Genomic DNA, 18,428 nt, shown 5'->3' on the forward strand with positions numbered 1-18,428 from the left:
TTAGGCATAAGATGATGTGTTTCAGTTACTATGTTGCAGCATCTCTATTAAATGGAAAAGATTGTTATGAACAAAAGTACCCACTCCTTTAAGAGCAGGGAAAGGTATAATTCTGTCTTCATTCTCATGTTTTCTGGATGAGGTGTTTTGTCTGGAGTGGTTCTACTTTGGCTTATGGGTTAAAGGAGCTAAAGGCTTTGTTAATCTTGCAGTTGAATATGCTATATGAAATTCCTTTGAAACGAGAAAAGGCCCTATTTGAGGCTTTTACCTCCATCTGCTGGGTGATCCGGAACAGGTGAGAAGGACCAATGGCAAGGTCCTGTGAATAACTACTTCTTAGCTTGATGTGAGATCAAAGCATTTTTCATTCTACTGATTTCAGACCACGTGGCTGTATGTAATGATACCTTTATATACTGTAGCACTTTCTCCCGGTAGCTCATCCTGCATCCTCACTAAGCTCTTTGGGGGACAGAAACATCCAGTCAATAGGGATAAACTGGAATCTTTTATGGTGTGCTGATCTGGCATGTCATGTTTTCTGTTTCATTCGCAATATCAGGATCCTGTCCAGAACCCTGGCTATGTTGTGTGTATGGCTGAGGAAGCACATTGTGACAGTGCAGGGACCAGAACAATGACACTGAGGTTTCTCTTTGGGTTAGTCATAGTTCTGAGCCCATTGTTCTAAAAGTAGAGCTGAAATTATTTTTCTTCAAGCAATATTTGCCCATATTGAGGCCTGTTTGCCACTTTTCTGCCTTCTCACATAGCCTTGAGAAGTTTTTTTTTTCACACAATTTATACTCATTGATTTGGTATCTTTTTGACCCAAAGAGCTTAGGATTATTTGCAGATGTGAAGATTTTCCTCTTTGAGATCATATTAAAAAATTAAATTAGACTAGTTCTAGGTTTGATTCCTTATGGTCCTCATTGATTTGGTCGTAAAATCATAATTATTTCAGAATTAGAAGGGACATGAGAAATTGTCTAGTTTTAGAGGTGTCAGATTCTTTAAATAGTAGGCTCCATAATTAGAAACTAACCCAAGTAATAGGCTTCATATTGTTTGTATAGTGACAAGTTTGTGATTCCTAGAAATGTGCTATTTGGCTGTCATATACTTCTCTCGACACTGACAGGTATCTTCTTGATGGACTTATTTTACTTTCAGCTTTGTCCATTTCTTTTGAAAATGTGAGCTATATTGTTGGGACAGATGCTTGTAATTCAGATGGATCCTGAGAGTTTGCACTCCAAACGCATCTATAGAAACCTAAAACACAATTCGTACTCATCAAAATCTGTGTCTCTCTCCTGAGGCTGTCACTTCATTCTCACCGGAGTTCTGTACATTTTCACAATGGGTGATTCCTCTGAGCTCTGGGCAGCTCAGCAGTGGCAGATGAGGGCTGTGTGAGTTTGAGATTTGAAGACTGGCACTTCCGTAAGAACAAGTGAGCCTTTGGGCAGCTGCTGACTTATTTTGAGTTCATAGCCAATCAAGACACATGCTCTTATTCAGCCCTGTCTTCCTTACTCAGTATTTGTGTGGGGACTCAAGGTCAGGAAGTTACATTTCTCTTTTTTACTTTATTTTCATTTGTGTCTTCCCATTGTTCCTACCTGTCACAATCTCTGTGTCTGAAATCTGTCATCCACTTGTCTCCACAGCTTCGTTGTCATTTCCAAATTTGATAGGCATGGCTTTTATTTTATTTTGTAGCATTTCCCTTTTATATTTTCATTCAAATCATTGATAGTCTATACTGCATACACAGTAAGTATCCTTTGTTGCTACCATTTGTTTCCTGTCTCTACAACATTTTTTACCCAACATCAAATAGGACCAAATAAACTTTCTATAGGTTGAGAAACTGAGCCCCTTTCAGCTTTTCCAAATTAATGACAAATGTAATTTTTTATCCCGAGAAGACAATTTTTCTGTCATTAGGAAGGTAGATGGATTTGAGAGCAAAGTCTTAGAGGTGACATGGATTTGGAGGCTGGGGTGTGTGTGCAGTTTGTATTAGTGAACATTGTAGTTTCAGTCCCCTTTGATGCTATTGAGTAGATCTTGAAACTTCTGACATGTCAGTGTTTTGCAGAAGTGGCTTGTGGTTTTGTTGGTCAGTTTTTAGCATTTTTGGGTGGGTGGAAGGAGAAAATTTTGTGTTCTTTTTTTCTTACATTAGTTCCTGAGGAGCCCGAACTTGAGACTTACAGTGTCCAAGTTTGTCCTGTCATATGTTTATAGCAAGTTAACACACTCAATGAAAGTTTGTTGGCTCAACATGGGTGTAGATTGCTATGCTAAACTTTGAGAAGGAAACAAAAACCACATCAAGGAGCTTATAGTTTGTAAAGGAAATGACATCACCACAAATTCTGGGCACTAGATTTTACAAGGGAGAGGTAGTGGAGGGTCTGGAAACCATGTTAGATGAAGAATGGTTAAGGAAGTAACAATGCTTAGCCTGGAGAAGAGAGAACTTACTTACTTTGAGGACATGATAGCCATTCTCTATTATGGCTGATGTTATCCCACTTTTTCCTAGTCTTTCAGGAAAAAACTGAGAAATTGCCCTTGATCCTTTCTCACCCTACATCCAATCAGATGTCAAAATGTCTCTCTTCGAGCTCCAACAGATTTCTTGATTCTTGTCCCTTCCTTCTATCCTCAATCACCCCCATACCATGCCAGGCCTTTCAAGTCATTGTCTATACTAGTAGAATAGGTTCCTGGTCTCTGTTATTTTTCTCTCTGTCCTCCATTCTATATTACATTGTCAGAATACCCTTTCCCCAAACCCAGCTCTGATTGTATCACTTTCCTATGGAAACACTTAACGGTCGTTCCCATAGCCTAGTAAGAAAAGTCTTATCTCAAACTCTTATAATCAGGCCCCCAACCTTCCATCACTTCTCCTTCCCCTGTTCACACTCTAACTTCTATTCAGTCTTATTAAGTAGTCTTAAAACCTGCTCCAGGCTTTCCCAGCTCTCTGACCTTCTTTAAACTGTTCCTTCATACTATTATGAAGAAGAGAACCCATCATGTTTTATGCTGTTTTAGACACCAAAATTAGGACCAGCTGGCAAAAGAGTTGGCCCTCAACCCAAGAATTTTCTCTTGAAAAGTGTTGTCTAAGAATTAAGGAATAGAGAGCTTCTCAACATTGGACATAATTGAGCAGAGGCTGCCGGCTAGCTGGTTTGGATGCTGGTTTGGGCTACTTATACTAGGGACTGGAGGGGCTAAACAAAAAGAGAAGGCTTGATCCTCTGCTGTCAAGAAACTTAAATCTACTTGGGAGACACCACACTTATTCTCCCCACAATAGCCAAAATAATACACACACACACACACACAGCCACTCCTGATCGTGTCATTCTTTTACTTAAAATCTTTCAGTGACTTCTTTCCATTACTCTTAGGATGAAAGCAAAAATCCTTGCCATAGTCCATAAGGCCTTGTATGATTTGATTCCTGCCTACCTCCCTAGTCTGATCTCCTGCCAGTATCCCCTTGTTTCCCTGTGATCTAGACATTTTGTACCTTCACGTGTGCTGTTCCTTTTGTCTGGAATGCTTTTTTTGTCCACTCGTTTTCCCCTAGCTAACTTCATCCTTAAAGGCTCAGCTTAAATGTCACTTCCTCAGGGAAACCTTTGTGACCTCCCCCCACCCTCCCACCCCACAGTAGCTTAGGTCACTCTGTTAGTCTCTTAGCATTTTCTTCATGGCAGTTGTTACAATTGTAATTAAGTAGTTGTTTGCTTCATCATTGTAATGTCTAAGAACTGTTTTGATTACCATTATTTCCCCAGCAGCTCTCACAGTGCCTGGCACAGAATAGTAGACATTCAGTAAATGTTTGAATAGATAAATGAATGAATAAAACTTCTGGGATGAGGAAAGAAAGGTGGTGAAGACATAAAGAATGTTCAGTGTCAGGCAGGGGAGAAACTTCCAGGAGAAGGGAATAACAGGTAGGAATGAACAAGTTTTATTCAAAGGTTGCAGGCAGGCTAGCTCAAAAGAGGATTTGTGTAATGAGAGGTGGCATAGATAGGCCGAGAGTGACAAGAGGATGGTTGTAGCAGTCCTTGGAAGTTTAGTTGAGATATTAAGGTAAAATTATTTAGTTGCTGTTGAGTTATTATAGATACTTGGACAGAGAGGCTGCAAGTTGAAGTTTTAGGAAGGTTTCTCAAATAATTATCTAAGCTGGACTGGAGTTTGGAAAGCCTGGGAGCAGACAACTTGTTAGGACAGTACCTCAGTGGTCCAGAGAAGAGACGATCCAAGTGACCTAAGTCAAGTCAAGAGGTAAAATATTCAAGAGAAAATGAAGAGGCAAAATCAACAGTAAGCAATGACAATGAAAGTTAGTAGGAAAGAGGTGGCTTGAGGAAGCAATTAGGAAGAAACATCAGCAAAACTTGAGGAAACGTTGGTTGTGCACAAGGGAAAGGGGGATGTCCTGAACAGTGCCAGGCAGGTTTGGCACTAGGTTATCAAGTAGGGGAGGCAGAGTGGTCAAGTCTAGAGGTAGATATTCCTAGAGGTAGTTAGAGTGCATATAGGTGGTAGGACAGGCTGTTTGAACCAGCAGCTCCACCTGCAGGATGATGACCTTTCTGTGAATATGCACAGAGGACTTTTGAGGCTCCTCTTTGTCTTTGTCCATTCCAGAACACAATCTTGGCTTTACTTTTGCATAACCTGAAGTCTCATTAAAGTGTTTTTCCCCAAACAAAAGATCAATCTGTCCTCAAAGATAAATTCTGCCTCTACTTCTGCAGAAACAGAAAAGCTGCTGGAAGCTTTAGAATGGCAGTTTATCCTCACTTCCAGTCATAAAGGTTTCAGAATGTTGGGGTTCAATTTGGTAGCACTGATCAAATTTTTTCACGTGCATATAATTTGACCCTGCAGCTTCACTTCTAGGAATCTGTGCTATAGGAATGCTCGTACAAATATACAGTGCAGCATTGATTGTAATGTTAAAAATGTAAGCAATCTAAACGTACATCAGTTGGAATATGACTGAATAAATTATAGTCTATCCATAATATGGAATACTATGCAACTAGTAAAAAGCAGAATGAGGTAGCTCTCTATGTACTGACATGGATGGGTTTCTGGGACATATCAGAGAATGCAAAAAGTAAATGCATGTAAATCTGTGAGTTGTGAGTGTACGTAGATAAACAATGTATACGTGGAATCTGGAAGGATACAGACTAAAAATACTAACTGGTTACTTCTGGGTAGTGGGATGGGGAAATGATAGAGGAATGTCTAAAGAAAAAAGTTAAGGGTTTTTAAAAATCATGTGCTACTTTTATAATTGAAAAAAAAGTGTAAACTCATCAGCTTTCTTTGCAGGCACACTGGACAGAGGCCTCTTTAGTGCTTTCCTTCCCTTGGGATTTTCGATTGTATTGCCAATTTTTTTTTTTGAGAGCTTCCCAGCCCTCTTGCTCTACCTTCCTTTTGAGACATTCTGTAGGATACTTACCTTATCTTTTCCTGAACTAATAAAACAAAACAAATCTCAATTTTGTAAGTCAAGACCAGCAGTTTCAAACTTTATTGGGCATCAGAATCACCTTGATGCATGTTAAAAATGCAGATTCCTCCCCCCCTTAGTAGGTTCTGGGGTGGGATCCAAAATCCTGATCTTTCAGAGGCACCCCAGGTGGTCCGTGAGAAACCCTGTTTCGGGAATGACGGCTGATTGTGCCCTCTCCCCCTCGGTTCTCTCTGTGATTAGCAGAGGGAAGGAGGGAGTGGGTGGGGAGTGATGACTCACTGTCGATATCTTTGTGGGTCACAAATGGTTGGGTTCATCTCAATGGGGAAAAAATGAATAAAACACAGTTTAGTAGACTTGAGATTTTAGTAATAGGTGTTGTTTCTTTAAAGTAGGCTATTTGGGACTGGCCTGGTGGCATAGTGGTTAAGTTTGCACGCCCCACACCGACGGCCTAGGGTTCACAGATTCGGATCCCAGGCATGGACCCATGCACCACTTATCAAGCCATGCTGTGGTAGGCGTCCCCCATATAAAGTAGAGGAGGATGGGCACGGATGTTAGCTCAGGGCCAGTCTTCCTCAACAAAAAGAGGAGGATTGGCGGTGGATGTTAGCTCAGGGATAATCTTACTAAAAAAAAACCCAAACAAACAAAAAATAAAGTAACCTATTTAAAGTGGGCCCTTTGTGTTAGAGGCAGTGACTTTGGCCTAGAAGATGCCTTCCAGTGATGGCTTTGTTAGTTATGTGTGGAAGGGGAGTGGGTACCTTGGCAAATTGTGAGTTTTAGAATTCAGATGCTTTTTAAGTGAAGCTTTTATGCTTGGAAAATGATGCCTCTAATATTAAGGTGAGGTACTATCTATCTTAAGATTATTCTAAACAGTTTTCTCTTAGAATTATTTTTTCTTTGTTATAAACAAATTCTGTTAATCAGATGCCCACTGTGGGTTATTAAAATTTCAAAAAGGTGTTTAAAAAACATATACTCCAATTGCTCTGAACAATTAACCTTAGGGAACAAAAGTAAATGGGAATATGTCTTAACTACGTTTCCACACCCTCAGTGAAGCTGGCAGCCATCAGTTACATCAACCATTAGGTTCATTGGTTTGAGAACAGAAGTGTCGACTTGGGCACAGTTTTCTAATTTGCTCCTCATTTACCCAACACATTTATTCAGAGGCTACTCTGTGCATAGTGGACATTAGATAACTCTACAAATAAAAGCCAAAGACCGATGAGCAGCTGGAACTCTAAGGGGATCATCCAAATGGGAAAAAATGAATAAAACACAATTTAATAGACTTTAAAGCTTAGTAGCACATAGAAAACAGAAAGTGGATTCTTTAAAGCAATAGCCTTGTTCTCTCTCTGTAGTCTATTTTAAGTGGGCCCTCTGGCCCAGCATTATCAACCTTGGATTAGGAGCTTTGAGGAAATGGTGGTTTGGTGCTTGTTTTTTAAAGGACTTTTTAAGAACCGTAGTTACTAAGCAACTGCCATGACCTGCTGCTAAGTTGGAGTTCAGCGGGCAAGTCAATTCCAAAGAAGGGAATATATAAACAAGTTGCGAGAGGGGGAAAGCGGCTTAAGGATAGATTGAGTGTATTTTTTTTTTTCTGGGTTCAATGCATATTTCTGCCTTTTACTTATCTTCCCCAAGAAAGGGCTGCCTGGTCAGAAATCTCTTTGTCGTTCCGGTTCTCCTAGCCGCTGAGTGTGGAGGAGGGCCAGAAAGGAGCCGACTAGAGAGGGCCAGGATGGAGGGCCGGCTCTTGAGGTAGACAGCTCTGCTGCTGTGCTCTTGGGCGGTCCAGGGCTTCTATGACAGATCGGTCACCACCCTCTACCTTTAGATTGGGACTCCTTGTTGATAGTGATGTGTTGCCTTGTAACCCTCAGAACAGGGACATTGTCCAGCTGCTGTTTCTTTTTTCCCCCCCAGCATTGAATGGGTGAGTCAGTGACTTAACTGCTTCCTGCAGGATTTCAGGGACGGAAGTAGGTAATGAGGACAAATCACCCTAACCTCAGAGCCTGATGAATGGAAGAGTATGTGAATTTAACCAGTTGGTTTCTCTGGTACCAGAGTGAACACAAAGAAACTTTGTTGCGAAGAGGGTATTTGCATGAGTTAGAACTCCATCCCCTCCCTTTTAGGCTTTTGAGCATATCCCTTTATACCCAGCTGAAGGTCAGGTTGCTTTGCTGATGGAAGGGGAGTGTCAGGTGTTGGAACAGGTGTTTTGTTTTCTGCCTGTAGAGTCACACAGACTAGATGGGGATGCTTCTTGCCAGCCCTCTATGGTGTGTGAAAATGCTTTTGTGGAATTCTTTTTCCCTGAAAAAATAATGTTTTTGTGTTTGTTTTTTAAAGCAGCTTCTCAACCTTCAACCCCTGGTATAAATTTTGACTTCCTTTAATATCAGCTTGTCATAATGAAGTATGCCCGTTTTCTACCGTTTCCACAGTCCATGCCTTAGATATGTCCCATTTTATGTGGCAATTACAGACCTGAAAAATGTTGTGTAATTGTGTGTGTGTGGTAAATGTGCATATCATATTTAAATTTAGCAGAAGAATGTCACAGCAACGCAGCCCTATCAAAATCCTTTTATAATAATTGTATGGCTAGAGTTAATTTTCCTGTGTCAGATTTTCTTAAATTGCCCATAAACCTGTAGTCGCCTTTCCAGAGTGATAAGGCTGATTCGGGCTGTTGTGGTGCTATCGGTGGGCCACAAAGCTGGGCATGGACTTATGACCCCACTGACTAGATTTTGGAGGAGAGAGGTGTCAGCAGACTTCTAGGTTTGGGAGAATGTATGTTTTAATGTTTGTTACTCAAGCCAAACACCATTTGTTAAAAGGGAGCTAACTCAGGAGAGCTTTGTGATCTCATCTGATTGTGAGGTTGATTTGTTTTTACCTTTGTACTGGGTTCCAATCTCCGCCCTCAAAAAGAAAAGTCATTTAGAAATGTCTTCCTTGCCTAACAATGATATAATGGCCTCAGGTCCTTTCCAGCCGCTCCACCCTGCGTCTCAGGGCCATCTGTTCTCTGCAATCCACTTTTGGGGAAAGTCTCCTTTCCCATCTGCTCTCCTTGGGCCTTAGTGCCTGCTCTAAAGATTTATGAAGGCTGCCCTAGAACCTCTTTCCAGTTGTTATTTTTTTTAAGGATCAGTGCGATTTCAAGGCAGATGAAAGCTTTTTCTGTTTGATATGTTCAAATGTTGCTCCTTTTCCAGGTGTGTTCTTTCCTTCTCTTAGTCTGGAGGTGGAGAGAAGTCTGTCTTTCTGTGCTTGGAGGAGGGACTCTGCTTATCAAAGCAAAGATTGACTGGGCTGGGTCTGGCTGTTTTGAAGCCAAGTCTCTTCCTGGCTCTTTGGCCACTGGCATGCAGGCTCGGTGCAGCCTCTTGGGTTCATTTTTTTCCTGTCCTCTCCTTTGTCTCCCTGACAGAGTACAGTCGCTTTGAATCGAAGATACATGACTTGCGAGAGCAAATGATGAACAGCAGCATGAGCTCTGGATCTGGGTCCCTCCGAACAAGCGAGAAGAGGTCCCTGTATGTCAGGTAAGTCACACTTCTGAGCACCAGGCCTTGTGCTGCGTGAGGGGAGCTCTGTGCCAACCCAGCCCTTTTTGTTTAACTAGTAGGGTAGGGAGGGAGTGTGTACTCCCAGTACTAAAGCAACACTTGGCACTGTATGCTCAGGTTGTGTACTTTATGGTCAGTATCTCCTCCCTTTTGTGAGCTGACTTCTATATTTTTGCTCATGAATGACTCAGTGCAGGAAAATTTCAGTTTGCTCTAATTGTAAAAGACTGTTGGGTGATTGTTGCTAGTCAGCATTCAAATAGCACTCGAATGTTCAAAGTACTTTACTTGCAATCTGTGATTTGAGGGGAAAACTTGGCATCCCCCTTTCTACATATGCATACTAGACGTCAGGATTTGTATCAGAGCATTTCAACTCTCACTGTGTTCTGGTACAGGGTCTCTCAAGAGACCAAAGAACTGACAGGTCGCTGCTGCATTCTGTTTGTTTGTTTTTTTAAGTTGTGTTTCCTTGCCCCTTGCTGCACTGGTTTGCTGTTTCTGAATCATGGGACATGGGATGGAATGGTGTACATTCCCCAGGAAGGGTGGGTGGAGGGAACAGATATATAACATTGGGTGTATTGCTGCTGAAAGCTATTCTGAGATACTGTCCAAGGTTGAGGTTCTGACCCTTGAGGCACATTATAATACTTTGTCAGGTCAAAGTACAAACCTCTTGGGGAGTTGGACTGCTAAATGAACACTGACTCCTTGTAGAATTAGGGATAGTTTCCTTCTTCCTGCCTGGGCTTCTTGGCAAAACTCCAGCAGTTTGGTGTAAGTATTGTATCTCTTCAAGGTTAAAATCCTTAGAGAAAGAGGCGGTGGGGATTATACCCCGCTAAGCCAGAGGTAGCTCCCTGTGTGTTTAGTGCTTAGGTGTGGGGTTGTATCAAACTCTTGGGTTGAACTTTTTCTAGTGGCCTCTGATACCTGCTAGGGGCTCAGGATGGGAGGCTACATTTGCTAGTTGCCTGGCTACACAACTGCTCTGTCCTTGGGGTTTGAGATGACATAGCCAACGGATGTAAATGCTAATTGCACTTCTCCTCATTGGTGCTTGATTTTCTTTTCCTCAGTTGGTAGCCCCTGATGCAGGGAGTGGAGCCCAGGGAACCCAGCTTTGAGCCTGAAGCCCACTAGAACCCTTCATGATTCTTTTGTAAAGTGAACCCTCAGCTCGACACCTTGTGTGTTGAGAGCAGTTTTTCTTCGCATTTCCTGTGCTCACCTCCTGCTGTGAAGGGAGGAGAGCGGGAGGAAGGCTGGACTAGTCACTGGTGATCTTTTCAGTCTTCTGTTTTCTTTCAGGAGGCCCTCGCTCTGGGTCTGCAGCCTAGACACTGGGGCACTGACGGGGGGAATCCGAAATGTGCTGTCGCCACCCGCATAAGGGTAATACTTATGTGACTTGGTCAGGATTGTTCCGTTCCCGTGCTTCTAGCCCCCGCAGATGTGGCACTCCAGTGTGCGTGGGAAGCTGCTCTTTAGGCAAGACAGCTTCTTCGGAGAGCTTTATTTTTAGATTTCCCCTCTCTGCCTATCCTCTGCTTGAGCTCTCCCTGCCTGGGCAAGGGGAGTGGGGCATTAGCTCCCGACTTGGAGGACCTGGAGCACTCTTCTCTGGCTGGGGCAAAGGGTACATTCTGCCTAACTCTGGGGAGGAGGTTGGGCCCACACTCTGTTTCTAGTGAATCAGTTTATATAATCTGCCCTTAACCTTATCTAGATCACATCTGTATCTTCTGAGGAAAGTAAATATGGGTTAGAATAGTGAATGTTTGTGCTCACTAGACTTAATCAAGGGAAATAATGTTTTATGGCTAAAGCAGCGAGCTGAGGTCCATTGCTAAGCTAACTGCTCTACTGGAGCCTGGAGCCGCTCCATTCCCTTTGGTGCTTGTTTTTGGCCTTTCACTCTACACTTGGTTCCTTTTCTTCAGCATGTAAACATATTCAAGTTTCTTCCATTTATTAAAAAGAAGAGAAAAAAAATTCCCTTGATACCAGTAGTCCCTTATTGTTTTGTCTCTCTTCTTCAGCTCACCACATTTGCCAAATTATATGCCAGGAAACACAAGTTCCTCAAGATGTTAACAAGTATTGTGTGAAAAATCATTGGTTCAGTAAGTTGGGCAAATGCAGGATTAAACACAAGAAAATAGGGTTCTTCACCGTGATTAGTTCCCAGGGGGTACTCTACTAGGCAGTGGTTCCCCAAAAGGTAGAAGCATGGGAGCCTTATTTGGAGAACCCATCCTAACATCCAGGTTGGGAAATGTTAGAGTCGTCTGTACTTGCTGCTGCTGTTTCTTCAAATCGCCTCTCTCTCAGTAGGGAAGGAAGTGTGCACCTGCCTGTCAGCACAGGGCTGGGGTTCCAGGCACCTCCGCAGGGCTCCAAGGAGCAGAAGCCCAAGGCTCTGGCAGGGATCAGCGGTGACCTCTTAGTCCTCAAATTCAGTGACTGGTTCACTGATTCTCTGCCATTGGTCTGACCTCTTCACCACCTTTCTTTCCACGAATTACTTGCTTTCTTCTTTAAAGGCTCTCTTCCTACCTTGCTGACCATTCCTCAATATCTTTCGTTAACTCTGTTCCCTAAATGTCAATGTCATTTATTTTCACAGCTTCACATCCTGTCGTGTAAATGACATCTCTGATCTCTTTACTGAACTCCAGACCTGCACATCAACTACCTGCTGGACATGCGCATGAAGCTGCCCTCCCAGTGCCTCAGACAAGCAGTGTGTTCAAAATGGACCTCCCCACACCTACTCCTCCTCACTTTCCTTATCTAAGTTAATTGCATCACCCTATCATGTGGAAAAGGGATTAGATTTGTTCTGTCACCCAAGGCAGATGTCAACTCAACGTAAGGAAGGAAGAGCTAATGATTAAAAATGTCTGAAAATGGAATGGACTGCTTCCGGAGATAGTCAGTTTGATCTTTTGTCACCGGAGGTGTTAGAGAAGAGGCAAGGCAGCCGTTTGCTCAGGTGTTGCAGAGGGGCTTGAAGCTAAAGCAGCGGTCTGGACGCGATCTGCTCAGAAGTTCCCACTAGTTCCCCCGTGTCTTCAGGATAAAGGGGAACAAACACTTAGGGAACACCTGTTATGCGTTAGGACCTTGTTATCCTCTTTGCCTTGCTTTTAAAATCCTTTTAATAATGCTACGAAGTGGACATTATTATTCTCACTTTGTAGGTGAAAAAACTGAGACTCCAGTTAGACAGCTAAGTAGTTCCAAAACTGGAATCTGAACCCGGTTGTCTGACTATAGAGCATGGTTCTCTCAGCATCTCCCACACTTGCTGATAGGAATCAGTTGGTGTGCTGGCAAAAATACAGCTTCCCAGGCTCCTCTTCTATCGATTTGGATTCACTAGGTTTGGGGAAATGTATGTTTTTAACAAGCCATCAGTTAGAATGCTCAGGAGTGACCACCTGAACATTACACTTACTTGAGCTCCTACTGTGTGGAAAGCAGGAAAGCACAGGGCTAAGAATTTGGGTATGGTTCCACGGGGGCAGATTCAAGGAAGCAGCAGATGTGTTTCCTGCCCTTCAGCAGCTTGCCATCTATGCAGAAGATACTGAGCAGCAGGTGGTTAAAGTGAAGAAACCCTTTTCAGTGAGGGTTTCCCTTCAAATTCTTTTCACTGTTGTTTCCCCTTCTGACATGTTCCTCCTCCCTTCCCTTCCCCTGGGTCTCTATCCTCTGGTGTGCATGGGGTTGCAAAGCTCTTTTGAAGCAAACAGTACCTCTTACAGCTGCACTAAGGCTCTAGCAGGTGAAGCCCTAGGGAGCTGCAGCTGTACTAACCACAGGGGAGACGGGATTTGTGGAGCAGGGAGCAGGAGGAAGAAGGAAAGGTAGCAGTGTTTGGAAAATGAAACTTGGTTTTAAAGTCACTAGTGATTTAATGGAAAGGCCTTCCCCATCCTTCACTGTACTAGAATCATCTCTTAAGTAGTATAGGCAGGATGAGCAGCACCCCTCTCTCTGCCCAGTGTAGGGCCTTTGCTCTGCTGGTGAATTTGCCTTCCACTCTGGAAATGTCCACAGAAATCTGCCTCTCTTGAGCTTCTTGCTTGGGGTCGGGGTGGCTATGTGTTTAACTCAGACCATTCTGATGTGAAGGTCGTACAAAGACACAGGGTAGGTTAGAGTTCTAGGGACCTCTGAGTTTATACTCATATTTTATTTTATCTATTTATTGAATGAATGAACGAAAGAGCTTGTCCTCCAAAGGTTGCCAAGAGGCTCGATAGTATATTTGTAGAAAAAGCTTTTAAAAGTCTGTTCCAGCTAGCCTGGCTGCGTCCTTTGCAGCCACAGGACAACATCAGGCATTTGGGGAGTCCTGGCCTCCCAGCTGGCCATCTGCCATCCCACTCTAGTAAGGAGATCATATTGGGGCATCTGTAGTCTTGATTCAAGAAACAAGGTCAGAAATATGGTCTTGGTCATCAAAGAAGACTGGAGAATCCTCCTTCTTGTCAACAAGCAGACATTAATTGTGCGGCTACCCTGTGCTCGGCCCAGGGTGGTGCTTGGGGGAGCCCGGCTTTGTCTGCTTATTAATGAGTTTCAATAGTAGATTAAGATGCCAATGAGGAAATATTGGAAGGCTTTACTATCTGAAAGAATTTGGAGGTGACGATAATGTGCATCTTCAAAAGCAACAATTTATGTAGTGTTCCGCACTACCAGAGGGTAGGGCAGAGTTTCCTGTATCAGCGATTCTGGAACTGCCCGTTGCTAGATCATATACCCCAAACACCAGTCCTGGGCCTGTGCTCATAATCCCCTCAGCCGATCCAACAGGTGCTGTGAACCCTGAACATTCACACATTGGGGGGCGATTGGTCCTCGAATGCCCCTCTAACTTCGTAATTGCCCTCTACGGCTCAAGACTTTCAGATAGACTGACGAGGATGGTGCCCTTCCCTGCTCTCCCTGTTCCCTTCTTCAGGGAGGCCAGGGAGGCCAGCTGCACTCGCTTCTCTTGTGATGCCCCGTCTTGTGTCTACCTGAGTACTGAAGTTGGGCTTTTAGGTTGCTCTTCAGAAGCTACCGGAAATCGTAACTCTCACACTAAGGTCAAGGGCAAATGAGCAACTGCTGCTTTATAGCTCTCTGTGCATGCTTTATAGGGACTAGGCAAGGGAGGGGCTACTTAATTTTCAAATAATACAAGCCCTTTCTCTGGTACTTTCTGTCTTAGGCACCTGGGGCTGTTATAACAACATACCACAGACTGGGGGGCTTAAACAACAGACATTTATTTCTCACAGTTCTGGAGGCTGGGAAGTCCAAGATCTAGGTGCTGGCAGATTCAAGTTCTGCTGAGGGCTCCCTTCCTGGCTTGTAGATGGCCACCTTCTAGCTGTGTCCTCACGTGGCCTTTCCTGAGTACGTGCAAGGAGGGAGAGAGCGCTCTCCTGTCTCTTCCTCTTCTCACAAGGGCACCAATCTCATGAGGAGTGCCCCTCCCTCATGACCTCATCTAAACCTAATTACCTCACAAAAGCCCCACCTTCAAATGCCATCACACTGGATTAGGGCTTCAACATAAGAATTTTGGGCAACCACAAACATTCAGTCAAAACACTGACCAAAGGAAGAAAGTGATGTCTTAGACCCCAACTGGTGTGGGAGGGAAATACAGTGGCAGAATGCTCTGAGGAATAGTAACTGGGAGGCTGTTTTGTGCCCCCGCCCCAGCCTGGTCTCATCCGCCATTCACAAGCAGCAGACGTGGCCTCTGTCCTCAAAGGGCTTCCCCTTTGGTGATATAATAGGAAAGATTAAAAACCTACAAGAGTTAAATAGCAATAAATAGAATATATAAAGAAAGGTCACTGCTAAATACATAGTGTGAATTTGGAAGAAGGAAATTTGGAGTGGGCAGAATCACAGAGGAGGGGTGGGACTCGGCTTAGTCCTCAGAGGAGCCGCTGAGGGTGCAAGGGGCCAGGCAGAGCCTCCCCAGCCAGACAGATGGCTGGAGCCACAGGCAGAGAGGTGGACACCGTTGAGTGAGTGCAATGGACACAGCCACTTGCCTTTGAGGCTGTAGTGCTCATGTTTACTTTGCTTTGAGAAACCTGCCTGACCAGTTTCCTCGGTAGTTGCCATTTTCTTTGCATTCCTGTTCATTAAGACACTGGGTGGCTGTGCCAGATGCTTATGATTTCTCTGGATCTTTCAGAACCAAACCTCACAATTTAGGATCTGAACCGCAGAGACTTTGGCCTGGTAATCTGTTTACTTTGAGCTGATTATATTACTGCTGATTATATATCCCATCCGGCAGTGAGGTCCCAACTGAAAGGAAGATTAGACAAAGTCCCCCAGAGCATGTGTATCCTCCCTGTGGACAGGCGCATGCAGCTCTTCCGGGATACTATTGGCAAGGTCACCACTTAAACAACATATCTGTCAAGACCTTTGGCAACGCTGTCTCGTTACGCTGAAGCTTAGCTTGGGAACTCTAACCTGCAGGCCCTTGGAACTGAGCATCTGCTTTTTGTGCTGGTGTGTCACCTCTTTCCCTTTGTTTTTACATGCCACATTTTCCCTGGGCCACACTCTTTACCCTGCTCTTGAGATGAGTCAGTGTTTTTCTGGCCTGGCCACAATGTTTGAGAAGTTGCAGGAAGACCCAGGATCTGGCTCTCCCTTGCCTCACAGAGGTGTGTGGCTGTAACCAAGGAGGAACGTATTTGGGGTTGGAGAATAATCTTTTATGTGGACCACTCACTGTGATCTTAGGCTGCGGATGGTAATATTTCCATAAGCTTTGTTCTCTCCTGACACAGTGTTTCCCTCTGACCTGACCAGTCCTTAACTTGGAGGCCTCCATGAAATTTTTATCTAGACCCAGAAAGAATAAGGGATTTCTGTGGCTTCTAGTCTCCCAACACACTGTCTTGTCAATAATCTCGAACACATGGGGTGGGACTGAGGGACAGAGTGGTTAATTATGGTCTTTCTTCAGGTGTCTGGAGACAAATAGGCGTTGCTTTCTTTTTTCCTGCTCATTCATTTCTTGAGTAAGAGGTAGAAGAGGTTGGTTTCTGTGTCATCTGGTCCGTGCCCAGGTAGGATTTCAGTTCCAGGACAGTAGTTGGGTCTGATTTTAAAAGGGCGGTGTGTTATCTGCCTTGCCTTGCTCTAATGCTCACCCTAAGGATGAAAAGGGGCGGGCAGCAGGCTATATCCGTATTGTGGAGAAAGGCACTCTCTCACCCTCTTGCCAGGTCTACCTGAGACATTTGTAACAAGGTGCCAATCCCTGTTACTGCCTTAGGTTTCCAGACTGTTCCTAAGAGACTGTCACTGCTAGATGGGCATAGTTTAGCATGCTTCTTAAAGATCTGAGGTAGATAGATGATATTTTTTCAGAATTTAAGCTCTAATTTACATTTTTTTTTTTATTGCATGAAATATATGTTATTTGAGAGGTGGTTTGACTTTACTGCTCAGGCCTGTTCTCTTTTACTGGGTTACTTTCCATGTGAAAGTTTAGCCTGGTAATTAATGATAAAAAAGCCGAGGCAATGAAGTTGATCACACAAGGCCTACTGAATGAAGGCCAGACTCTTTAGCTGGACTGCAGGCTGTCCCCAGGCAGGCCCTGGCCTGCGCTCTCCTGAGCGCCCTGCGGTGCGGGCAAACGCGGGTGCTGCTGACCTCAGCACACACCCTGCACTCCTTGCCTCCAAGAATTTGCTCACACTGTTCCCTCTAGCCAGAAGGGCCTCTCCATATCCCTGTCTTTTGAAATCCTGAACCTCCATTGAGGCCCAGTTCAAAAGTCAATACCTCCTCCCAGCTTCCCCAAGCTACATGCGATCTATGCTCCCTCTGCTTTTAGCCTTGGTTTGTCCTGCCTTTGTGCCTCTCGCTACAACACACTCTGTCAGATGGCACGCTCCACAAGGCCAGGACTTATTTTGCTTCTGTGTCTCCTGTCTATTGAACACACTGTCCCACATAGAGTAGACTCAGTAAGTGTTCACATAATGGAAGAAAGGTATTTTCTAGACATAGCCAAGTGGAGAGTTAGCTTTTTTTTTTTTTAATGTGACTGTGACTTAGACCTCATGAAATTTTTCTGAGATGTAATAGCCCTGGTCTGAGAGTCGCTCACAATGCAACTCTAGACAAGGCCTTGTGTGTCTCTGGGCCTGGTTTTCATCATCTATGAGGAAGTTTTCTAGCTCTTAGTCAACCAAAATTTCAGCAGGAGAAGAGACAGTGGATTTAGAGAAAATCCATATCATGGATTTGGAAAACAAATCAAAACCATGATAATAGAAGGAGTGTTGAAGGAATTGGGAATGTTCGGCCTGGTAGCGAAGACCTAGGAAAGACTCAGACTCATTAAATGCTAGAGCTGGAAAGAAACTTGGAGAATATCGAAGGAATTTTCTTTAATAGGAAGTGGGATGAAATGACCTCTGAGACTCCAATGTTCTGCAAAGCTGTTCTCCTATTTGCACTTCTGATTGATAGAAAAGGAAATTTTTGTTAATCATCTTTAACATTCTCAACTGAGAATGACATAGTTCAGAATTTCATATCCAGATATTATGCTGCTATGTCTTTAACAGAATCATAGTTTAAAAAAAGCATTGTCTGTTCTGTTGTTCAGTATTCCTCATTCACAAATTCATCAAAATCCAGATAGACTTCGGTGCCCCTTTTTATTGGGAAATTGCCTTTTTTGCCTTGTTTGCCAGGGGACGTAGAGCCAAACATGTTCCTCATCAGAAGTAAATGATGCAAGCCAGGTGCTTGATACATCGATTCCCCACTTTCTTTTTTTTTTTTAAGTGCTTAGAAGAGTCCCTAGTCATATTAAATGCTCATAAATATTTGCTTAATTAATGAATATCCTTAGGAAAAGAATATTGTATCATCACTAAAAATACTAGTTTTGAAGAATAGTCAATGATATGGGAAATAGTAATGGTATAATTTCAAGTGACAACTAAGGTTGCAAAATTGTACATACACACCATGTTTCCAACTTAGTGAAATTTGGGAAAAAACTTCCCAAACTTGACCTTCGACAAGCGCAGTAAGAAGCTGGACTACATATGGTAAAGTTGATGTAAACATGTCTTCTGGGTGTCAGAAATCTAATTATTGGTCATTTTCTAAACATCTGAGGTTTAAATAAAACTGATATGCCAGTTTATTTCCAAGATGAATTTCAGATACCTTACAATGTTAAAACATATATAACACGA

The 18,428-nt window shown here is 43.4% G+C and overlaps 1 protein-coding gene across 13 annotated transcripts in view; it reads left to right on the forward strand.

Moving 5' to 3' along the window:
• DLG3 (discs large MAGUK scaffold protein 3) overlaps positions 1-18,428 on the forward strand; it is a 52,966-nt gene that overhangs the window by 18,878 nt on the left and 15,660 nt on the right. For all 13 annotated transcript variants that reach the window (XM_023634284.2, XM_023634286.2, XM_023634288.2 and 10 more), the window contains one exon: positions 9,021-9,135. In XM_023634284.2, the coding sequence (XP_023490052.1) occupies positions 9,021-9,135 (115 nt within the window). The remainder of the gene's footprint in view (positions 1-9,020; positions 9,136-18,428) is intronic.

Source organism: Equus caballus, chromosome X (genome assembly GCF_041296265.1).
Source record: "Equus caballus isolate H_3958 breed thoroughbred chromosome X, TB-T2T, whole genome shotgun sequence".
Lineage (NCBI taxonomy): Eukaryota > Metazoa > Chordata > Mammalia > Perissodactyla > Equidae > Equus > Equus caballus.